The following is a 25,303-nucleotide window of genomic DNA, read 5'->3' as shown; positions in this document are numbered from 1 at the left end:
GAAATGATCTTAGGCTGGTTTCACACAGTGTTACTGACACTATCAGGACCTGCAACCTTACTAATGCATACTTACTACCTTGACGCCTCCCACAATGATGGAGAGGAGACAATGACAACCTAGAAGTGCAATAATTGTGTTTGACTCAGCTTCACTTTGAATAGGTCTACTAAATGTACTGCAAGTACTGGACTACTGGAACCACCTCAACATTGGTCCCCCTCTCCTCTCGTCAGTTCCAACCCCTCGGTGTTCAGCATCACGACCGACCAATCACTGGCCTGATCACCGATCGTCAACTGCACCTGTTTCCTCTTTGCCCCGCCTTCGTTGGTTCCCCATTATTTATACCCTCAAGTTTTCTTCAAGGGGTTCTTTGCTAAATCTACTATTGTACTGAGTGAAAGTGAAGTCTTGTGTTGAGTGAAAGTGAAGTCTAGTCTTGTGTTGTGTGAAAGCGAAATTCATTTAGTTTGTCTTTCGAATACAAACCAGCCCTGTGTAAGTGTACGTTTGTTTTCTGATTCTCTGAGTTTGTACTCTCAATTGAATTATTCACACTTGTGGCATGAACCTAGTTACATTATGCCTCTTTTTTAATATATATATATATATATATATATATATATATTCTATTTTTAACTATAACTAAAAAATGTGTTGTACACAGAACAATGTAAAAATGTTTGAGATGGTTATTTCAGAATTCCATGAGATCTTTACACACACAAAGCATATGGACAATACAATCAGGAGAATAGTGCAGTGTATTTTGAGACAAAGTGAGCAAAACATATTTGATAAAGAAGTTATTGTTCACTGAACAGAAGCATTTTCTTTCCAGATCTAAGATCTCCAAATGGTCACATGGACTACATGATATTGAGATAATCAACACATATTCACAACAGCAGCCAGACATAAAAGACAGAAAGGTCTAGATGAATTATGAAAATTCAATACGTAGCTGGAGATTGAATGTCTGAAGGGGTATGGGACTGTAAAAAGTTTGGGAAACACTGAGTTAGACAATAGCAAGCAAACGTGTTATATGGGATGCTTGTTTCTCTTGACCGTAATAAACTGTTTGTTGGTCAGAATGGTCAACGCCACCATACTTATGTGGTAGCTTTGAATTAGACACCAGAAACAAAAACAAAAAATTAAATATTATCCACTTGCCCACAACATGAGAATGGTGCACCTGTTAAGTTAATTAATTCAATTTGCCAAAATATTCTCCACGTGCCAACAAAATTAGAATGGTTAATCTGTTTGTCCTTGGACCTTTTGTATTTAAAAGATCAGGGCCCCGTTCGTCGTAGCTCATTTAGCGAGTTACCAAGATCATTTTCAGGATGAGATAATATAAGTCCCTCCTTTCAGTTCGTGGAAGCAACTTTGGATAAATCACCATAGCAACACATCAATTAGCTCCAACCTGCTCCAGCGCAGGCTAATTTAAGTGAAGCTGGATAAGCTTGCCACACCCCCGGAAAAAGGAGAGATCCCATTGACCAAGGAGCGATATTAGTTAGATTGGCGCCTCATAGTGAGAGAGTTCTTCGCGATCGCCAAGATCCATTATTCCATCATGAGGAGTTCTGATAAGACCTTCTCGAGCCATTTATTGCAAACAGCCGAGCATTGACTGTGCTTTTTTGCGAGTGGTACATTTTTGTAGTGTTGGCGATGCGGAGAACAAAGCACTCATAATTATATGACAGTGTTATTAGTACACCATAGCATATCATTATTGTACAAAATGATTAAGGTGGTGTCGCAGCCCAGCTCTCAGCAAGACGCAACAAGGGAATTATCCAAAAGCACGTTCTTTATTAACTGTTTAAAGTTACAACAAAGGTATTCAAACATAACAGAAAATGGGGTAAACCCTCCGGCTTGCACCCAGTGCAACCGGCACCTTCCCCTCTGTCTCTCCAGTCCTTCTTACTGACTCTTTAAAGTCTTTGTTTGACTAGATTGGCACTGATCAGCAACTAGTCAAACAATCTGCAGGTGAGATTTCAATTAGGGAAAGCCCGACCTGCCTAGTACCCAGAACACCTCCCCTGGGTCCTAAAGTCTGCCTTGTATAGGCCTGGTAAGGGAATTCACTCGTGTTCAAACCAAGTGGGAGCCCAAGAGCAGCTTGGGCTACCACAGTGGACTCATGATAAGAAAAGAGAAATACACACAATTTCTCTTCACTGCTTCAATTTATTGAATTTCTTATAAATACATTTACATTTAGTCATTTAGCAGACGCTTTTATTCAAAGCGACTTACAAGGAAATGTAAAACTACACTTGTTAAGGAGGTGTGGGGAATTGAAATAGCAACTTTGCGACTACTAAGCGATTTCTCTCCCCACTGTACCCAGACACACTTTGTGTGACTCATACATACATATACATCCACCCATACACACGGATTCTTCTTTGTGTAATCAGTTGAATGCACATGTCTGTTATGTTGTAGCAGTCCACACTGCGCAGATGTGGTCACATCCAATCATATCCTCGAATTTACGTTTATTTGGTTGGCTAAAATTGTAAGAGACATCTAATAGGCTGCAGAGAATGTCCTTTTGAAGAAAAAAAAAAATGCATTTGTGAATCAAGTGGTTTCGCGTCGGGAAAGTGAAAAATAAATGTAGGGATGCTCCAGATGGCAAGTGGTTTGTAAATGCACCCTCATTAGTGTGTAAATAGATGTGACAGCGTTTTGAAACTATTCTAACTCCATACACACCCCCTCTCAGCCCCTTTTTAACACATTTTGATTTTTTAACAATTTTATCAAATTTTCAGTTTGGTTTGTATTTCATTTTAGTTTAGTTTAAGTGTTAGGCTTAGTTTTTCAGGATGAAAAAAGCCTTGATTTATAGAAGCTGAAAAAGGGTAGAATTAAAAAAGTCATGACATCAAATGTGATTCGTTTAATTCATCCAAGGTCCTTTATTATTAGGCCAGTGTCTCGAGACAGAAAAAAAAAAGTACAGGACAAAGTGGCATAGGAACCACAGTGCACATCAAAGGGGAAATTAAACCAAGCTGATTTTACCTGCAATTCTATTTTGTTTTAGCTGTTCAGTGTTTTTATTTAGTTTGTGTTTTTTTATTCAGTTAACAAATGTATTTAAGTTTTGTATTTTAGTTTTAGTCTTAAACCCTGCAGTGGAGTTAGGCTCAGAGCTGGGGTATACTGACTAGGGTTGGGTACCGAGAACCGGTACCAATATGGAACCGGTTCCAATACAACCGGTACCTACCCGGACCGAAATGCAACGCAGATTTCGGTGCTTCATTTCGGTGCCTGAGCCAATTGAAAACAGTTGCTAGGCAGATTCCGCGGGGCACATGTAAAACTGCCCCAGCTCCCAATGTAAACTTTGTCCTGTGTCGCTCACGCTCATTGGTGTTTTCATAGCAACAGTCTTATGACAGTGAAGAGCATGCAGCATTTCACAGAGCAAGCACAAACAGAACTAGCCATCAACCTTTTAACAGAGAAAATACCGAAAGGTAAACGGTCAAAAGTGTGGCTGTATTTCGCACCAAAATATTCAAACATCGCGACGTGCAGCAAATGCAACAAAACAATTGCGTGAAAAGAGTGGAGAGAAGGCAAAGGGTCAACGGCAGATCAGCAACCGAAGACTGAAAAATAAACGGAGATGACAGCTATACTTAACCTACGGTAGTCTCTTAAAGGGGCAGTACACATTTTCTCGTACTCAGTGTGTTCAAGTAACAAGATTAACTATAAACAAGATAGAAAAGATAGGTATAAACAAATCATAAAATGGTAAAATTTCATGAAATAAATGCCAACAAAATAATACATTTTTGACTCCAAAGGCAAATATGCTCATATTTTTGCAAAAGAAGTTTGAAGCTGTTTTTTGTATTTATTTATATTTATTTAAGTATACTATAAACTGTTGTTTACAGTTAATATAATGTTCATAGTTTGAAGTTAAAAAGTTTGAAGCCAAGTGTTTTGTATGTATTTATATTTATAATATACTTTAAACAGTTAATATATTGTTCAATTTGAAGAAAACAAATTTAATTGAACAAAAGAATTGCTGAAGTATTGAAGCTGTAGTGTGTGTACAGAGTGTGTGTGTGTGTGTTTTGTATTTATTTGTATTTATTTAAGTATAGTCTAAACTTTTGTTAACAGTTCATATATTATTTAAGTTTTAAGTTAAAATGTGTTTTGTATTTATTTATATATATATAATCTACTTTAAACAGTTCATATATTTGGCAATAAAGCCTTTCTTAAATGTCGTCAATCGTAAACATTTTTTAATTTTTTATAAAAGTATCGGTTCCGGCACCGTTTAGGCACCGGTATCGTTTTAAAAGTATCGGTTATGTACCGGTATCGGATAAAAACCAAACGATACCCATCCCTAATACTGACACTTTCATGATGAAACGGTTTGTCATGTAACATATCTGTCTGAGACTGCAGACCAACTCTTCATGAAATCCTATCTCTTGCTTGTCCAGTGTCTCAACACTGCATTCATGGCAGCAGGAAGTAAAGTAAAGAAACACTACAAAATTGAAGATATTCATCAATGTTTATTTGGAGCAATCTCTGCACACATTCATCTAGTAAGTAAGTAAGTGAAAGCGTTCATTTGCATGAACTCATCTGACCTTGTTACTTGACTTTATTTCACCTCTTCAGTTTTCTCTCTGGCTTGCTTTGTACCGAGAACACTGATAACCCATTAGTTGTGGGTCACAAGTGAGGGTATAGGAGTAAGTAAATCTATCCTTTTTAGAAAGATTACAACTACCTCGGGTTAAGCCCTCAGTCAGCCAGGTGCGGCACGTTCCAACGTGGTCGTCATATTTCAAGTCCTTGTCCCACACCTGAAACACAAGGTCATATTGAGCTTCCACATGGCCAAGATCATAATCTATGTCCCATTTGGGATTGGCGTTGTTTTTGATATAGTGTGTCTGATGGAAATGCCTCTGGTCTTGCCCCAGCTCCAGCCACATCTTGACATAAGGATCAGGTTCTCCAAAAGGGTCATGACGAGACTCCAACACGGCATCGTTAATGGTCACTTGAAGACGTCCCTTCTTTGGGGACAGCGGGCAACATTCAGGGGAAAGGTTGGGCTTGCCAGTGCACTGCTGTGAAGGTTGCTCCTTGGGCACAGCATTGTCCCTAAGATACTGCCTCACTATGTCTTTCACATTTCTCCTAACGGTGGGGTCAGCAACAAGTTCATGGAGTGGAACCAGAGAGTAGGAGACAACGTCAGGGATTTCCTTCAGGGTCTGCAACCAGCTTCTGAACTCAACAGAATCGTTTTTTTGGAGTGACACCTCTCCACGCCACTTGTTGCCACCCAGCACCTCTGTAACATGGTTCAGGTAAGAGAGCTGGGACTGTGTTTGGGAGTCCTCATTCTGTAGAAGTGATTTGCAATTGCTGGTGGTGAATGATGGATCGACGTAGCCCAGACCAATGGAAAGCCCAGTGTTGATGCAGTCCTTTGCCTTGGAAGCCGAGTGACCATTCACAGTGGCCAGACAGGAGCGGATGGAGGTGAGGCGGGTCAGACGGCCCCCGAGGCGTACCTTCTGGATGTTGTGGGTGCCGTACGTTTCAACAAACCGATGGTAGAGGGGTTGAGTCTCATTAGTGAACTGTGCTGGAAGAGACTGCACATGCTTCAGGAACTCTGAGCTGAAAGGAGGACTTCTTGGCACACGATAACTGTGAAAAGACATACGAATGGGAGATGATGACACAGTGTGGCTTGTTCATGCACGTTTACAGGGATTACTAGGAAACAAGGAAGACAACCTTAGTGGTTTACAGCTAAAGCATGGCATAATCAAAAAAATCTGCCAATCAAAAAGTAATTGAAAGTAATCAAAATGAGCGATATTGATAGACATCAACAACCATGAGGAAATTCAGAAGCAGCAAAAAAGTGTTATTGAAAGTGATGCTGAAGACTAGAAACTATAGTTTTAAATCACTTGTGTTGTTACTTTGCTGTAAATTAAAGCCATTTTAGCTGAGCCGTGTTGTCCGTTTTCTATTGATCATTGTAACCTAAAGTTAGCAAGTAATTGGTTGCTACGCAACACCTGAAACACATTGTGTCGTGAGAAGACTTGAGAGCTGAACAAAACAACATGTTTTCTATTAACAATAAGCAATGTGACTATTTTGATTACTTCAGCAAAATAATAACTACTTACTAACCTCGACTGTTAGGTCATGCCGGGAAATATCAAACTTCGGCTTTGTCATATAAACCTCGCTATCGCTCGATCGATACGTTAAAGCCTCTCAGTCTGATATTTCCCGTCATGACCGAACAGTCGAGGTTAGTAAGTAGTTATTATTTTGCTGAAGTAATCAAAATAGTCACATTGCTTATTAACAGAGTAACTCTTAATTTGTAACCTTTTGCATTTCCAAAGTAACCCTCCAGACCCTGCACATAATGTACCTGTAATGGGCACAGCTGAGTTGGTGAGAGGTGAAGGCCGACTTGTCTACTCTAGACTGGGACATGGCAAATTCCACAGCATTGGAATGGCTGCCCCCCACATTCATGTTGACCAGGTCACCCAGCTCTAGTCCTATGCTCCAATCATTCTCTATGACAGAGGTGGCGCTCTCTGCCACACTAGTGGCCGTGCTGAGTATTGCACTGGTGAGCTCCTGCTTACAGTTGCTAAAAGAGCGCCAGTCCAATACAGAAAGGGGCAGTTTCTGCAGCTGGTTGCCCTGAAGTTGGTTCTCACATATTGTGCAGGTGTTGTTTGGGGTCAGATATGTCTGGAAGTCTAACACATAGGCTCCCTTGTGCTGCAGTGTGACCACATCAAACCCCTCTCCAGCCAAGTTATGACCTGGGACGAATGGTGCATCATGGCATTCCTGCAGAGTCCCGGTCCGACAGGTATGGACGACACACAAGTGGCTTAACAGGAAGAGCAGGGCCAGCATGGTGACGTGTACCTTAAGACAAAAGTTTATCCATTGTATTTTAGGAAGAGGACTAACAAAATGGAGTTATGTCCATGTAGTGTTATTTTGAATAAAACAGTTTTGGCCAAGCAGGCAAGAATTGTAAAAGTATGAAACAGTCAACATGATAATACGAAAAGCATACTCTTTTGTGATCATTTCTGGAGTTATCAGCCATATAAAAACGTACCCTTTCGTTGATTATCTCTGTGTTGTTAGTCTGCCTCTGCTTGCTTCTAGGTGCTACAAGTTATGAAGTCCGTTTCCAGGGCCTCGTTCGTAGTAAGTGCTTAAGTTAAGTCGACCAATTGTCCCATTAGCCAGTTTTAATTACCGAGATGATTGAGGACAGGATATATCGCTTCGTCCAAGGCTGATCCACGGTCAAATCATGTCGTTAATTAATTTGAACCAGACTAAATGTAACATGGTGTTTTGGGGCCTGAGAGTGGTTTGCAGTGATTCCCGGTGTGTTCTGAGTGGCGTAGTGTTTCACAGGATTGTAGTGGTGATTGGCACACTCTAAATGAGCACTTAACACGAACCTTTTCTACCGCACGTGTGTAGCATAATCACTAATTAAGCACAGGTGCGTAGTACTATGCCACTCCCCTCTCTAGGTTGTTCCCATCACATTGGGCCTCATTCTCGAACGCAGTTAAGAAGAATTTAAGAGGAATTTAAGAGGAATTTAAGAGGAATTGGATTTAGGACAACATTCGGCATTCATGAAAGTTTTCTCATCTGGGATTTGCTCTGAACTTCAGAAGACTTTCCGAACTCGAAATAGCAGTCGTAACTCGGCCAGAGTTTTCTCAAATGCGATTCCTTAAAAAACCACAAGATGGCCCCGTTGGCCATCTTGTGGTTTTTTGAGGAATCGCATTTAAGAAAACTCTCCGTGTTAATGAATTTGTGAGAAATCGTTGGTGATTGCGTTCACATCAACTCTACAGATCCTCGGATTAAAGTATCATTAACAATTACGTTTCACATGTAGGCCTATAGTCATGATTCTACGAGGCACCGTGATGTCATAAAATAAATAAAAGGACTACACCGGAATGCTGCGCTCGTCTAGTGAGCGTCGTTTGGCACTGCCGTCTGTGCAAGTACGGCAATCCAGAATTTTCAAGTAGTTCCACGTTGGTGGAACGAACTGCCTAGCACTACCAGAGCAGGCGCGTCCCTCTCTACCTTTAAGAAGCTTTTGAAGACCCAACTCTTCAGAGAGCACCTCCCTTCCTAACTGGCACTTCCACTAGTGCTTAACTTGCACTTATAGCAGTTACATTCCTGCACTTCGTTTTTATTTCCTATTTCGTTTTTCTATTTCTTATGTAAAGTAGTATTTATTGTTACACTAGGTCTCTATTGCTCGTAGCTTGACTGTTCTATCCCTTGTACGTCGCTTTGGACAAAAGTGTCTGCTAAATGACTAAATGTAATGTACACGAAACCGCTTTGACATGACTCGTTTACGAGTTGCTTTCGTGTAGATTCGGTCGATTCCGACTGCACACGTCACTACGGTTGCGTGCCCTTATAAGGAGCTGGCAGGGCGTGTATGTATGCAAATTCAGGAGCACGAGAACGCGCTTTCAATTTAAGAAAACTCTTCTGGGGGAGCACAGCCCAGAAAACTTCTGCTGCGTAGGACCGCATTTTCAAGCGTGCATGAATTTGGCGGATGTCTTTTGCTTACGTTGTTTTTCCGAAGCCCGTAAGAAACATTTCAGAAGAAACTTCAGAAAATGTTCGAGAATGAGGGCCATTGTTCCTATTTATACCCGTGTTCACAAGCTGATGCTGACGCTGAAAACTTGAGGGTATAAATAATGGGGAACCAATGAAGGCGGGGCAAAGAGGAAACAGGTGCAGTTGACGATCGGTGATCAGGCCAGTGATTGGTCGGTCGTGATGCTGAACACCGAGGGGTTGGAACTGACGAGAGGGGGACCAATGTTGAGGTGGTTACAGTAGTCCAGTACTTGCAGTACATTTAGTAGACCTATTCAAAGTGAAGCTGAGTGGAACACAATTATTGCACTTCTAGGTTGTCATTGTCTCCTCTCCAACATTGTGGGAGACGTCAAGTTAGTAAGTATGCATTAGTAAGGTTGCAGGTCCTGATAGTGCCAGTAACTCTGTGTGAAACCAGCCTAAGATCATATCGTTTTTAGACTAATTTCCCCTTAGCAATCCTGAAACTATTTGTGAAATCACTTGCACATTGTACCACCATCAGCGCCAAGGTAGATCTTTGTGGGGAAAGGGTACAAGGATGTAGAGGATGTATTTTTTCACTTTCCCTTCCTTATATATATTTTTTCCAACAAGCAGCCTTGCCTTTAATTGCTTAATTCACTTACTAGTTGTAACATTCATTTAAAACAAGCACAACTTTGATGTTCTTAGACTCAATCCAGGAGTTTCTGCATTATTTCTCTCTCCCAGAAGTCAGTGAGTGCAGTCTATAAAGAGGTAGTACACACTTACATGTATTGTTTTCAGCTGTAAACTAAATGATATGACTGTACTGTGATGAAACACATCAATACTGGTGTTAACATTTACAATTTTTTTTAATAAAAATCTGCATGTTTTGGGTTGAAATGGCTCCACACACCATCTACTGTTTACAATCTGAACCTTGCAAGGCCAATGCTGACATAGTTCACCATTTGGTAGCTACTTATGTCATGAAATGGGCGGCCCACATCCCCCAGCCCCCACCCGTGAGTGTGTCTTATATTCATTTGCTGATCGAGACTCATCATTCACAGGAGTTTACGCCCCTCTATTCTAACGTGTTTTATTTGACTGTGTAGGTAGGCTACCTGTAATATTAGCCTGGATAATCAAAGCTACATTAGCATATCAATGTAGCTGGTAGGAGAGTGACTTTGTCGGCATGGATAACATATTTCCTAAAGGATCCGTATTGAAACCGGACGTCGTCACTTTACTCCGGTCTCTGGTTGGATAAAACTTGTCCCATGTCCTGAACAGAAATGGACAAGGACCTTTGATTTATTCTTTAGGAACCATGTCGATGCCTGACTTTTAATTACACTTGTAATCGCTAGCGGTAAATAAACGTTAAAAAGCCCAAGATCACCTGCTTAAATGATTACAGACCGGTCGCCCTCACCTCTGTAGTCATGAAAGTATTTGAACGCTTGGTCCTCTCCTATCTCAAAGCATCCACTGACCACCTCATGGACCCCCTCCAATTTGCATACAGACCCAACCGCTCAGTAGACGATGCAATCAACATAGCCCTTCACTATATTCTACAACACCTGGACAATCGGAACACCTATGCAAGGGTCCTGTTTGTGGATTATAGTTCTGCCTTTAACACCATCATTCCCGACCTCCTCCATAGCAAACTGACCCATCTGAACATCCACCCCCTTACCTGCTTATGGATTACAGATTTTCTCACCAACAGGAGACAGTATGTCAGGCTGGGCCCGCATCTGTCACAGCCCCGCACAGTTAACACCGGTGCCCCCAGGGTTGTGTGCTGTCCCCCCTGCTCTTCTCCCTGTACACCAACGACTGCTCCTCTGGTGACCCGTCTGTCAAGACCATCAAGTATGCAGACGACACCACCATGATAGGTCTCATCAGCAACAACAACGAGTCTGCCTACCGGAGGGAGGTCGGCCATCTAGAGTCCTGGTGTGCAGTCAGCAACCTAGAGCTCAACGTCAACAAGACAGTGGAGGTGATTGTGGACTTCCGAAAAAAGGTTCCGACACATCTTCCACTTGTCATCAACAACTCATCTGTCACTGTAGTAGAGCATTTCAAGTTCCTAGGCACAACCATCACCAACACACTAAAATGGGACAATAACATCACTCAATTAGTGAAGAAAGGTCAGCAGCGCCTGTTCTTCCTCCGGCAGCTGAGAGGACTACAGGTCAGCCCCCCCATCATGGTGCAGTTTTACAGGGCTATCATTGAGAGTGTGCTTACATCCTCTCACTCGGTCTGGTATGACTCTGCCTCTGCCCGCTCTAAGGCCAGGCTCCAAAGAGTCGTACGGGCAGCAGAGCGCATCATCGGCTGCCCCCTTCCCTCCATCAAGGACCTTCACAGCTCCAGATCCCTCAGGAAAGTAATGAAGATCACGGCAGACCCCTCACATCCTGCTAACAGTCTCTTTAACCGTCTCCCCTCTGGACAGCGATACAGGGCCATCATGACCAAAACATCACGTCACCTCAACAGTTTTTTCCCCCAAGCAATAGCCCTCCTAAATAGCTCTCACACACGAACTTTATCGCACTTTATTTAACTTTATTTAACATTATTATTGTTGCACTACCTCCATTCTTATTTATTATTTTGCTCATACTGTCTGGTACTATCTGTCCTTGTATTGTTGTTCTGTGTTGTCTTGTTGTTCTATCTGTGATACTATAGCCTGCATGGAGAAAACCAAAAACAATTCCTAGTATCTGTATACATGGCGAATAAAGTTGAATTGAATTGAATTGAATTGAATAACTTGAATGACTGATTAAGGATATATGTTACACATCACAAACACACGTAATAGATAGGTTTTGGGGGAAATGAGGTAATTGGTTAGCTTAAATTACAGTATCTTAGGCGAGCTAATTGAGCTAGCTCGCTATTCAGTGTTTGGGCTGGTTAGCTCAAGCAGTATCTTACGCAAGCTAATTTACCTAGCTAGCAATTGAATTACACTTGTGTCGGTACAATCGCTAGCGGTAAATAAACGTAAATAACTTGAATGACTGAAAAGGATATATGTTACACATCACAAACACACACAATCGATGGGTTTTGGGGGAAATGAGGTAATTGGTTAGCTTAAATTACAGTATCTTAGGCGAGCTAATTGCCCTAGCTAGCTATACCGGAATTAACAGTGCTAGCTTTGTGTTTGGTCATATAGCTTCGTAAAAGTTCGGTTAACAAGTCACTTGTGTGTTTAGTTGTATGACTTCGTAAAAGTTCGGTTAACAAGTCAATTGAGCATTAAGCCACCTGACTATAATGGGTCAATTCATATCAGCATGCTAACGTTATACTTATTAGCAGCGAGGCTAGCTAGCTACTATGTGTTCCAATGGATTGTTGGTCTAAGCGTTAGCAGCAACCTAACAATAATGGTCGAGAGCTTCAGTTAAGACCTACAATACTCTGCAACATTCGTGTACCACATGAACAACTAACCGAGTCAATGTAGACACATAAAAAGTCGTGTAGATAGCTTTATTCACATAAGCTGTATAACTTCCGATCATTTGAATGTCAGGCGATCAACATCATTTCTCAACGGAAAAAGTAAAGGTCCTGTTATTAGCCAATCAAACGGAGTAAATCACCCACTTCCGGTTTCAATACGGATTCTCTGGTCAACACGTTATCCCTGCCGACAACTTTCAACATAACTTAGTGAAAATGTGTAGTTTGTACAGACGAAGTATTGTGTTTAACATGAACTACTAGCATATGGTTTGAAATTACTGGGTGAAATAAACCATCCCAAAGCAATCTGCTTGAGATGGCAGGTTGGATGATTGGCCATGTTTCAAATATTCGTTGCTCAAGCATGTTTAATCACGCATGACAAGGGGTTTAAAAAACTAAAAACGTTACATTCCCACTTGGTGAGCGGCTACCAGAAGCCATGGAAACACGGATTCTTCTTTGTGTAATCAGTTGAATGCACATGTTTGTTATGTTGTAGTATTCTACACTGCGCAGATGTGGTCACATAATCATACCCTCGAATTTACGTTAATTTGGTTGGCTGAAATTGTAAGAGACATCTAATAGGCTGCAGAGAATGTCCTTTTGAAACAAAAAATGCATTTGTGAATCAAGCCGTGTCGGGAAAGTGATAAATTAAGGTAGGGATGCTCACAAATGGCAAGTGGTTTGTAAATGCACCCTCATTAGCAGAGGTGTAAAAAGTACTGAAATGTTGTACTCAAGTAAAAGTACAATTACTTTGATGAAATTTTACTTAAGTACAAGTAAAATTACCCATCTAAAAATGTACTCAAGTAAAAGTAAAAAGTAGTTCATTTAAAATGTACTTTAAGTAAAAGTTACTTAGTTACTTTCAACAACTTGATCGGGGCCGCTCCTATATAGTGCAAAAAAGGACAAGGGGTCATAAATCCAATACAAAAACTAGTTATTTTTAATTAAAGGAAATCTTTAGAAATATAAGTGCAATGACATTAAACATGTCAAACATTAAACATTAAATTGTCAACACAACATTTAAGAACTTTTGGGAGGACATGTCAAGACATGAACCACATGACAGCTAAAATAATAAAGTTAAAATGCCGCTGCCCCACTATATTAAAACTTTGGTTACTTTACTTGTGTCCACCTTTAGAGCTACAAACTTCTTGTTGAGTTAGAGCAGCAGCTGATTTTCAAGGTGTGTAGAGTTCATCCGGGCTTGCTTTGCAGTAAACGGCAATCCAGCACAGCCAAAGAGTCACTCGCAGGCGGCCGAGGCAGGTAGGCCAGTATTGAGTTTCAGGGACAGTTTTTTGATATTCTGAAAGGAGTTCAGCAGATCCATATTGACTGAGACACAGGCTAGGTTCCCTTCTAACTCCCCTGTACCTTCTGGACTTCATTGAGGAAAATAAATCATCTTCATCTGATGAATGTTTGAATGTTGCTTCAGCCCCTACCATCCGGTCAAGATGTTGTCTGACATAGACTAGACCTGTAGAATGACAAACAACAATTCTGACAATTAAGTATTGAGCTGCCATCAAGAGTGCATCTTAACACAGAAATAGCTATAAATAGCTACTTGAGATGACAGACCTACAGTATATATACAGAATGATAACATTATTTTCTATTTCTACATGCATCACAATTCATAATCCTAAATTCTTGCTAACCGAGACCCCTGAGCATGAACATGAAAGTGATAAATTCGGGATAACGACATACACATTGACATTGACTTGTCCAACTGTCTGACAACGATGGTGTGCGCATTTACATCGTTCCTGTTTCAGGGCATGGGAGGCAGCCAAATGATTAGCCTAATATCAGTTTATGCGGTGTATCTTATTGCTGATGACTGATCCAGTGGCGTAGCGTGGGGTGTGCGGACCGCACAGGGCGGCCAATACTATAATTGTATTACTTTCTTGTGATTAATTTTTTTTGTAATTTTTTGATAATAGTTGTTTTCCCAAATGGCTGAATTTGGAATATGGTGCTGTTTTTGTTTGCTGTCTCCCTAGCGTCCACTTTGCAACGTATTAGTTCGACAGCTTGTAAACAATCTCCCGCGACCTGCGCGTGTGAACGTCTTGGTGGAACGTCTCTGTGTTTAGTGCCAAATTTTACTTCTGGACTGCATTCTGAAACATTTTCAAGCAGGGTATCCTACGTTTTTGAAGAACATTATACACATACTGTTTCTACTGGTTGTTTTCATATTTCATATCAGCATTCTTTACACACAAATAGGTAAGGTAATACATGCGCTGGCTGAACTCTTGGTGTTAATATGTGTCAATATGAACTCATGAATATGAACTCCTTCATACAAAGTTGCACAGGCACCCTGAGAGTTTCGACCTTTTCCTATTATAATTTGATCAGCTAAATCGAGGAGACTATAACATCAGTTAGATAACTAGCTATCATTTTATGTAAATGGAACTCTTCCATTTAAACCGTTTAAGGTTATTACAAGTTTCCTTAGCTAGCTAGTTAGCTAGCGTAACTAGGTAACCATAGCAACCAGCTCAAAGTGGATACGTTTGTCCTCACCGCTTTCTTTACCATGCATTTAACAAACGAATAGCCCTCATTTGCTAACAGGTGGGTCGTTAGCAGCTGTTTTGTTACTCAGAAAATGATTTTTTTTAGTTCTATTCTCCTTACAAAGTGCTATTTATAGAAGGATGGGTACATGAGTATATAGCTAGCTAGCTAGCTAGCTAGTTGACGTTAGCATACTCAGGGTGGTTGCAAGTGCTAGCCAAAATGAGGCTACAAGTGCCATAACACGCATATTTTGCTTATTGTAGCAAAGCTAATAAACAACAAAAACGCTGTCTGAACTACTAATGGAAAGGGACAAATACTGTACTTACCAACACATGCTTGCGCAGATTTGAAGATTAATTTTTACAAGCAGAAAGTTCTGTCTGGCGGGGCAGGCACAGCTTACACAGCATTATATAGCTGTTGCCTCTTTTAGGTTGGAAGGTAAACTGCTTGCTGAGTTGTGGATACGGGGTTTCTTCATCTTCTTTAATTTTAACTTGCGGAAAGTTCGGTGCTTCAGCTTGTTGGTCGTCCGCAGCTTGTTGGTAGTCCGCACTATCATCTTTCTCCATCTCTATCTCTTGTGACTCGACACCGGCGGGCTTGCATCGACTCAATCATCCACTCTATGCAGCATCCACCACTGCAATGAGAATTGTCGTGCGCGATTCCCGCCTTTCGGTTTCCTTTCTTGAACTATGTTTTTTTTTTACTCAGTAACGGATGTCATTTCCAATGTAGCGAAGTACAATACTTCAGTCAAAATCTACTTAAGTAAAAGTAAAATTACCAATTTCAAAAACTACTTAAAAATTACAAAGTACACAAAAAAACTACTCAATTACAGTAACGTGAGTAAATGTAATTCGTTACTTTACACCTCTGCTCATTAGTGTGTAAATAGATGTGACAGCGTTTACATTTTGAAACTATTCTAACTCCATACACACCCCCTCTCAGCCCCCTTTTTAACACGTTTTGATTTTTTAACAATTTGATCAAATTTTCAGTTTGTTTTTTATTTCATTTTAGTTTAATTTAAGTGTTGGGCTTAGTTTTTCAGGTAGGATGAAGAAAGCCTGAAAAAGGGTAGAATAAAAAAAAAATCATGACATCAAATGTGATTCGTTTAATTCATCCAAGGTCCTTTTTTATTAGGCCAGTGTCTCTCAAGAAAGCAAAAACAGAACAGGACAAAGTGGTACAGCAACCACAGTACACATCAAAAGGGAAATTAAACAAAGCTGATTTTACCTGCAATTTTATTAAGCTTTCATTTTTATTTCAGTTAACAAAATTATTTTTAGTTTTAGTCTTAATTTTCATTAGCTATAACAACCCTGCAGTGGAGTTAGGCTCAGAGCTGGGGTATACTGACACTTTCATGATGAAACGGTTTGTCATGTAACATATCTGAGACTGCAGACCAACTCTTCATGAAATCCTATCTCTTGCTTGTCCAGTGTCTCAACACTGTATTCATGGCAGCAGGAAGTAAAGTAAAGAAACACTACAAAATTGAAAACATTCATCACTGTTTATTTGGAGCAATCTCTGCACACATTCATCTAGTAAGTAAGTGAAAGTGATCATTTGCATGAATTCATCTGACCTTGTTACTTGATTTTACTATTGCTCAATTTTCACCTCTTCAGTTTTTTCTCTCTGGCTTGTTTTGTACTGAGAACACTGATAACCCATCAGTTGTTGGTCACAGGTGAGGGTATAGGAGTAAGCGAATCCTCCCCCTCTATGAAGATTACAACTACCGCTGTGAGAGCCCGCAGTCAGTCGAGTGCGGCACGTTCCAAGGTGGTCGTCATGCTTCAAGTCTTGGTCCCACACCTCAAACACAAGCTCATGCTGAGCCTCCACATGGCCAAGATCATAATATGAGTTCCAGTGGGGATTGGCGTTGTTTTTGATATGGTGTGTCTGACGGAAATGCCCCCAGTACCACATCTTGACATAAGGATCAGGTGGTCCAATAGGATCCAGACCAGACTGAGGCAACCAGGCATTGTTAACGGTCACTTGAAGACGTCCCTTCATTGGGGACAGCGGGCAACACTCAGGGGAAAGGTTGGGCTTGCCAGTGCACTGGAGAGTCCCTGTTCGACAGGTATGGACGACACACAAGTGGCTTATCAGGAAGAGCAGGGCCAGCATGGTGATGTGTACCTTAAGACAAAAGTTTATCCATTGTATTTTAGGAAGAGGACTAACAAATGGAGTAATGTCTACGTAGTGTTATTTTAATAAAACAGTTTTGGCCAAGCAGACAAGAATTGTAAAATTGTAAACGTATGAAACAGTCAACATGATAATACAAAAAGCATACACTTTTGTGATCATTTCTGGAGTTATCAGCCATATAAAAACGTACCCCTTCGTTGATTATCTCTCTGTTGTGAGTCTGTCTCTGCTTGCTTCTAGGTGCTACAAGTTATCAAGCCCGTTTCCTGATCTCTTAAATACAAAAGGTCCAAGGCCAAACTTAAACAGATGGACCATTCTCATTTTGTGGAGACGTGGAAAATATTTTGGCAAACTGAACTAATTTAACAGATGCACCATTCTCATGTTGTGGGCAAGTGGAGATTATTTAATTTTCTTTTTTCATTTCTGGTGTATAATTCAAGGTTACCACATAAGTATGGTGGTGCTGACCATTCTGACCAACAAACTGTTTATTATGGCCAAGAGAAAGAATCATCCCAAATATCACTGTTTGCTTGCTATTTTCTAAATTATACTGTAAAATGAATATGGTGTTATCACGGTGTAAGATTAATAAGTAGTCATTTAGCACACTGTTGTTTGTATTTCTCAGGTGAGACCAGGTGAAGGCCACCTTACCACCTGTTCACCTCTCAAAAAGAGGCTACAGACTGCCCTTCCCACTCCGATTGGAGTTTTTGGGAAATTAAACCTCATGACTTCGAATTTGACAAAAAACAACCTTTTTCTGGGTTAGGGTTAGTATTGTTAATAATTATGACCTAATGCATGAGAGATTGTAAGGATAGTCCAGTATTGAATTTTCATAATTCGTCTAGACATTTGTGTCTTTTATGTCTGGCTGCTGTTGTGAATATGTGTTGATTATCTCAATATCATGTAGTCCATGTGACCATTTGGAGATCTTAGATCTGGAAAGAAAATGCTTCTGCTCAGTGAACAATAACTTCTTTATCAAATATGTTTTGCTCACTATCTCTCAAAATACACTATTCTCCTGATTGTATTGTCCATATGCTTATTGTGTGTCAAGATCTCTGTGTCAAGAATTCTGAAATAACCATCTCCAATATTTTTACATTGTATGCGTACAATTACGTACATATTTCTAAGTTATAGTTAAAAACATTTAAAAAATAGAATATTAACAGCAACAACAAAAAAAGGCATAATGTAACCAGGTTAATGCCACAAGTGCGAATAATTCAATTCAAGAATCAGAAAACAAACTTACACTTACACAGGGCTGGCTTATATTCTAAAGGCAAACTAACAGAATTTCACTTTCATTCAACACAAGAGTAGACTTCGCAAAGAACCCCAAAACATAAGGGTATAAATAATAGGGAAGAAACGAAGGCGGGGCAAAGAGGAAACAGGTGCAGTTGACGATCGGTGATCAGGCCGATGATTGGTCGGTCGTGATGCTGAACACCGAGGGGTTGGAACTGACGAGAGGAGAGGGGGACCAATGTTGAGGTGGTTACAGTAGTCCAGTACTTGCAGTACATTTAGTAGACCTATTCAAAGTGAAGCTGAGTGGAACACAATTATTGTACTTCTAGGTTGTCATTGTCTCCTCTCAAACATTGTGGGAGGCGTCAAGGTAGTAAGAATGCATTAGTAAGGTTGCAGGTCCTGATGGTGTCAGTTGCTGCAGTATGACCTCCACCCTTCTGGTGCAGACTAAATGTCTTCTCAAAGACCTCCACCCTTCTGGTGCAGACTAAATGTGTTCTCAAAGACCTCCACCCTTCTGGTGCAGACTAAATGTGTTCTCAAAGACCTCCACCCTTCTGGTGCAGAATAAATGTGTTCTCAAAGACCTCCACTCTTCTGGTGCAGACTAAATGTGTTCTCAAAGACCTCCACCCTTCTGGTGCAGACTAAATGTGTTCTCAAAATTCTCTTTCCTCTGAAGAATCAATAACTGAGTATCATATTTCATCTGATGTGTCTTTCAGGATATGGCCAGAGGAGGTAGGGATTCATTGGAAAAGCCTCAACTGGAACCAATAAAAGGGTTTTGGACACACTGCAAAATCCCAATAGGTTAACATATGAAATGTGGTGCATTTGTGGATGCATAATAGTGACAGGTGGATTATGTAAAATACTATCTACTGTGTGTTCCCAGCACTTTCCAAACCAAAATGCAATTCATTGTAAATGCAAATTTGTAACTTCCAGTTGCACAAACACTCATATCCACTGATAAAATGCTGTTTTCACCTTTAAATCCAGTTATCCATTTGTAATATAATTTATTTGCCATTCGCACCTCAGCACCCTCAGAGGTAGTGGTGGATGAGGGAACTAAACTCAACTCATAGTCATCTCGGTCAAACTGGACATCTAATATGCCAGTATTCAAATTGCCTGTTCATCTCTCATCCCTTAAAAATGTTGCAAGAAACTTGTATGTCACGATGGGTGACCAGCTAACCTTCTCTGTGCATAGTTTCTGTATCCTGGTAGTGCAAGTCGGAAGCACAACACGGAAAAGGGCAGGAAGTAGGAGCCTTTGCAGCTGGTCGCTCCGAAGTGCTCACATAAAGTGAGCGGGGCAGGATCCATCTTCCTCCAGCAGACATTTCAGCGGTCGCTGTTGATCAGGCATGGGCTACGGAGACACCAGGCTTACTCTTTCTACCAGATCCAGTAGTGAGTCAGCAACTGACACAGCCCCGTCATCTCTGGGACAGAAATGTAGTTCCCCCTCATGCCAAGAGAACTGCAGATTCATGGTATTCTTTACTATGGGGCAATTCTATGTAAACGTATTGAAACATTACAACACCTCTAAAGATTTTTGCCTCACTAAAACCCGAAGTCCACGACGACCATTAGGAGTTTTTGTTCTCTTACCCGTCACCTGGGGTAACATGAGTTCAGCCCGTCTTCAAGAACGGCTGCATGTCCTCACAGGCTCAGGGAATTGTAGGTATGCAACTGCTGACTACAACTCCCCCCCACCCTCCTCCCCACAAATTGCACTTTACGTACAAAACAATGTTTTGGAGTTTATTCATATTCAAATCCACTCAGATAACAGTGATATAAACAAAACAAAATAACCCAAACTAAAACAGAACTGTGGAACAATGACTACAAACACACCATGTGGACAGCTAAGGGCATTTTGGATAGAGTAGATTTATTTAAAAAGTTTCATATTTATTACAAAATGTAAAAATTCAGCCAACTCAGGCTGTTGCATTAACCAGAAGTTCTTTCCATAATTATCCATGTTGAGTTCACATTTAAACTGGTTTCATTTTTAAGCTCAAAATAAGACCTTGTCGGGGGTAGGGTATTCTTGAATCTTGTAAGTAAGCGTGTTTGACACACACACACACACTACCCCCTCACACACACACACGGAAGTACCCCTTGTCCCAAGAAACTCAGAAGTTTTACAGCAGACATGCAGAGCTCTAACTGGAGTGAGGGCAGAAACTGGTTTAACAAAGAGGAAAGGGAAGAGGTGGTAAGCAGAATGAAGTAGTGTTTTTAATCATCTTTGTCCTTGGCGCCATGCTTGAGGATGCGGGTGAATTCAACATAGTTGAAGTTGCTTTTCTTGTCGATGGGCGCTTCTCTGAACAGCTCGTCCACCTCCTCCTCTGTGAAGCGGTCGCCCATGGTGGTCAACAGCTCCCGCAGGTAGTCTTCCTGAATAAAACCTGCAGAGAGGGAGAGAGGGCACCACACATGCCCAGGACGTCAGTACTCTCAATTCATTGTGAATTTTAAATGCAGAGAGGGCACCACACATGCCCAGGACGTCAGTACTCTCAATTCAGTGTGAATTTTAAATGCAGAGAGGGCACCACACATGCCCAGGACGTCAGTACTCTCAATTCATTGTGAATTTTAAATGCAGAGAGGGCACCACACATGCCCAGGACGTCAGTACTCTCAATTCATTGTGAATTTTAAATGCAGAGAGGGCACCACACATGCCCAGGACGTCAGTACTCTCAATTCATTGTGAATTTTAAATGCAGAGAGGGCACCACACATGCCCAGGACGTCAGTACTCTCAATTCAGTGTGAATTTTAAAGCCAAGTATTAAAAAAAATAATAATAATAATAAAAAAAAATATATAAATAATAATAATAATAATAATAATAATAATAAGTGAATGATGCCACTGCTTTAGGCCAATACCTAGTGGTGCAAAAAGGGGGCATGCAACATATGTCGCACACATAGGGGCGCCAAAACAATGACGGCTACAGAGAGACCCATAATAATGGCGCCTAGACATTTCAGGAGCAGACGCTGTTCTTCAGGCATGGGCGACAGACATCAGGAGACGGTCTCTACCAGATATCTTTATGACGATTCCAAAATGGTCACATTTACTGTTTTCTAAACATAGACTACTACACAGACAATAATGATGTAGGCTACTAACCTACCGGTGCTCTGGCCAATGACCAGCAATGCTGATAGTTTAATATTGTCTGCTGCTTATAAATCGTTGTGAAAAAAATGATTAACTCAAGATTGAAGGAAACCTCACGAGCCATCGGGGGTGCAGAATAGGAAAAGAAAGGAGACAGCAGGTGAAGGAATGAAAGAAAAGGTGTATGTGGATGAATGATAAGAGGAAGGTTTTAAAGTAAGCTTATAACGTTATTTCAGTGGAAAGCCTGAAGCTTTTTATTTATAGACTAGCTAGGTTTACAGTGAAAATAGGTCGTGTGGGCTAAATTAATATTTGGGTCAAATCCAAGTGCCTTATAAGAACGTGTCCCGACAAGTGAAGAGAGCAGGTAAAATTAGGTGGAAGCAGTTGTAAAAGGTTACCTTAATTCTCTCAAAACAATATCGAAATTAATTCAATTGTGAAGTTGTTCAATAATGGTCAGTTGATTTCAGTCAGTGGTGAAAACAGGCTAGAAAAGTGATAGGCCTACTTGACAAGAAAACTGAGCTTTGAACAAATCACATAGGCTACTCACAAATTCTTATATATTAAAAGACCTTTACTAAAACAAGGCCTGCTACTGTGAGATGGGCAGGCCTTACGGAGTGAATTAGTCACCCACCAACTGATAGTAGTGGCCCTAAGTGAATAGAGTTTAAAAGTGCACATCATTGAAACGAGGCCATCTAGGCTGAATTAAGAACCCTCTAATGTTGGGACCTGTGGCAACATAACTGAGGAGGATGGAAGAAATGTAAAATCACACGGACCCATAAACCTTCCAAGAGAGGGAAAAGAGGAATGTGTTCATCCTAGCGCCATCTGAATTAGGCATCAAGTCAATAGGTGGAGAGCTAGTTTACAGTAGCCTACTGAGAAGACTAACAGCACCCAAAGTAGCACTATATATGGTGATCTGAAAGTATTAGCATTTTCCACATCAATGTTCTCATCTATGCATATAATAAAGGGCAGCAAGTCATGCTTTGAAAGTCAAAACAGCCACACGCACTTTGCAGTCACTAGGGCTGACCACTTCTGGAAATGTAGCAACACTTCAACCACTAAACACAACACCTCATCCCTTTAAGTCCCTAAGAGTTAAGTCTGGTAGCACACACACACACACAATGGCATTATTAACCAACAACGAAATGAGTGAATGCCAGTTGGTGACCAGCTCTTTTACAGGGGTATGAGGATGGCCAGAACTGCAAAGAGCGTTTACCTGTGCCCTCCTCGTCAAAGCAGGCGAAGGCATTTCTTATAACATCCTCTGGATCTGTGCCATTCAACTTCTCTCCAAACATGGTGAGGAACATGGTGAAGTTGATGGGCCCTGGCGCCTCCATCATCATGGCCTCCAGGTACTCATCTGTTGGGTTCTTGCCTGGAACAATGACATTTATGGATAATAAGTCACATAAACAGTCGCTTTGCCATTTCAAATCGATAAATATTAAACACTCATTCAATTTAAGAACACACCATACCATCAAGTCACTCTGTGATGAAACTGACAAACCCAAACCCTGTGGCATCACATATCCAGCTAGGATTTCATGCCGAGAACCTTTTGATTGAGATTTAAAAAAAATAAAAATTATTATTATTAGAGAGGTGACTCACCCAGAGATGCCAACATGTCATGCAAATCCTCCTTGTCAACGAAGCCATCCCGGTTCTGGTCGATCATGTTGAAAGCCTCCTTGAACTCTTGGATCTGTGATTGATCGAACATGGCGAAGACATTGGAGGTGGCGCGCTGAGGGCGCTTCTTGGTGGTCTTTGCCTTGGTCCTTTTGCTAGACATGATGCTGTTTTGGTGTTCTTACCTGCTTGGAGTAATAAGATCAGTTTGAAATGAGCCTGAGCAAAACATACCTTAGTGTCTTTTTAGACATTTAAGTTGGTCTCAGTCTATCGGCACCTTTTCAGCATCAAACCACTTATATCTAAGGCCACACGAAACCTAGTGCAGAGATTTATCTGATATTCTGAGCGTTAAACCTGCTACAACCTGAACCTTGATAATGGTTTTAAGAAGAGTGAAGCTGTGCAAAACAAATCTAAAACGGGTAGACAACACCGGATCACATAATTACTTAAAATAGGATTTGAGAAGTCATGCCTAACAGAGCATTGCCTAGGGAATGTAATAAAGTGGCCTTGATTCCCTGTGGGATGTCACAGCAACTCTATAAAAGGCAAACGCACAACCACATCCAAGGCTTTGTTCTACCAGGAACACTTAGACAGGAAAACTGATGATGCGAAAATGGAGTCCTTATTCAGGCATGTGACAGTGTTTCCCGTGGGAAGCTGGGGGGCGAGTGGTCTTTTCCGTCATTGTGAGTCTGACAAACTCTCTGAACTTTTTCAAAGCATAACTAGTGTTTACGCAAGACAGACAGTTCGGGTAGATTACTTGCTCGCCATGATGGTTAAGGAGCCGTAGTAACGTTACTAAGACAGAAATTACGCAATCGTTGTGTGGGGAGACAAGAGAACGGTGTTGTCATCACAGCAAATAATCGCAGGAAGTACCCTGGCGTCCTACATACTCAGAGCCGCAGAGACATGGAGGAGCCGAATATAGATCTGGATATTAGATCATGATGACCTAAATGGAACCTAGGTTCTTAAAACCTTGAACCTCTTGTTTGGATCTTCAAATTGCACTTGTGTCGTTAAGCTATTCACGTGAAAGCACAAACTGGTCGAGAAGCCCGACTTAACTTGTAAAAAAATAAATAAAACACAATTCCATGACCTGTAAATATGCTAAGAGACAAGCAACCGTCATCTTAAATTACTGCTGGCCACCGATCTAACTGGCTAGCTGGTTAACAGGAAACGTTGGGCCTCTTGTAAAAGCTAAAGGTGCGTCCCAATGCTTTCGAAGATTGGTGGTGTCACAACTAGTTGAAAACTTCCCAAGTCAACTAGTTTAATTCATTGAATTGAATCGATGAGGACCATTTAATTGTAGAAGCGTTAGACTATTGACAGCCTTAGGTTAGCATAACTACGACAGCTAGCTTACGTTGGCTAGCTACCCCCCTAGCTAAATAGATAATGGGCTTGCGCAGTTTGTGAGATCGGCCACAGAATAGTTTGCACATTATATTTACAAGTAAATGTGGTGATGCACTAATATCAAGCGTATAATCTGAAAGTAACTTGTCAATTTTAAAACAAATACTCTACAATACCCCACACTCGCAATGATGCCTATCGGATGTTCCTAACTTAAAATAACGCAAGCTAGCTAGCCCAACTGGCTTTTGCATGTAACGTTTGCTCGAAAAACATCGTTACCAAACACGCCTTCAGCAAAGTAAACTCCATTATACTAACAATTAAATACACATAACGTGTTAAAACTATGTATGTATATCATGATACGATATAAAGGTGAAACTCACAGTTCGACAAGAAACGGCCTTCAAACAGGAGATACTGCTGTTCTTCAACCACCGCCCAAACTTCCTGATATCGGTGCAGGTTCCGCACAGGAAACGCAGACGATTCCAAATATGGGGGACCTCAGTATCCCTTGACTACACATCTGCAAGTACGGTTAAACACAATTCTTCATAAATTAAATATATTTTGCACCTGTATCATGCATTCCCTTTTATTCAAGTAGTATGCCAATATTATAAAGCATCACATATAATATTTTTTTTTAAGTGCCCGACGCCCAAAAATAATGCCCCTATTGATTTTGATTTTAGTTTATTCTCCTTTGCTCCACTCCCAACCCTGTGTCATCGTC

General features: G+C 40.9%; 2 protein-coding genes across 3 annotated transcripts; both read right to left on the bottom strand.

The window, feature by feature from the left end:
• Positions 1-700: 700 nt before the first annotated feature.
• On the bottom strand, positions 701-7,345 carry LOC116224365 (perforin-1-like). Its single transcript, XM_031583728.2, has 4 exons — positions 7,220-7,345; positions 6,506-7,020; positions 4,823-5,757; positions 701-717 (listed from the first exon to the last, which is right to left on the bottom strand). Exons 2-4 carry the CDS (start codon positions 7,006-7,008, stop codon positions 701-703), a joined length of 1,455 nt encoding a protein of 484 aa, XP_031439588.1. The 5' UTR covers positions 7,009-7,020; positions 7,220-7,345.
• A 12,873-nt stretch (positions 7,346-20,218) lies between these two features.
• On the bottom strand, positions 20,219-25,057 carry myl12.1 (myosin, light chain 12, genome duplicate 1). 2 transcript variants are annotated; one of them, XM_031583984.1, is made up of 4 exons: positions 24,951-25,057; positions 23,152-23,357; positions 22,751-22,912; positions 20,219-20,768 (listed from the first exon to the last, which is right to left on the bottom strand). In XM_031583984.1, exons 2-4 carry the CDS (start codon positions 23,333-23,335, stop codon positions 20,596-20,598), a joined length of 519 nt encoding a protein of 172 aa, XP_031439844.1. In that variant the 5' UTR covers positions 23,336-23,357; positions 24,951-25,057; the 3' UTR covers positions 20,219-20,595. The 2 variants fall into 2 exon arrangements, with proteins under 2 accessions (XP_031439844.1, XP_031439846.1); XM_031583986.2 differs by having other exon boundaries at positions 23,152-23,360; positions 24,951-25,045.
• Between the last annotated feature and the right edge of the window lie 246 nt (positions 25,058-25,303).

The sequence above is a fragment of the Clupea harengus genome, chromosome 17, assembly GCF_900700415.2.
Source record: "Clupea harengus chromosome 17, Ch_v2.0.2, whole genome shotgun sequence".
Classification (NCBI taxonomy): domain Eukaryota; kingdom Metazoa; phylum Chordata; class Actinopteri; order Clupeiformes; family Clupeidae; genus Clupea; species Clupea harengus.
Note: the sequence above shows the minus strand (reverse complement) of the source record. Positions and strands in the feature narration are given on the sequence as shown.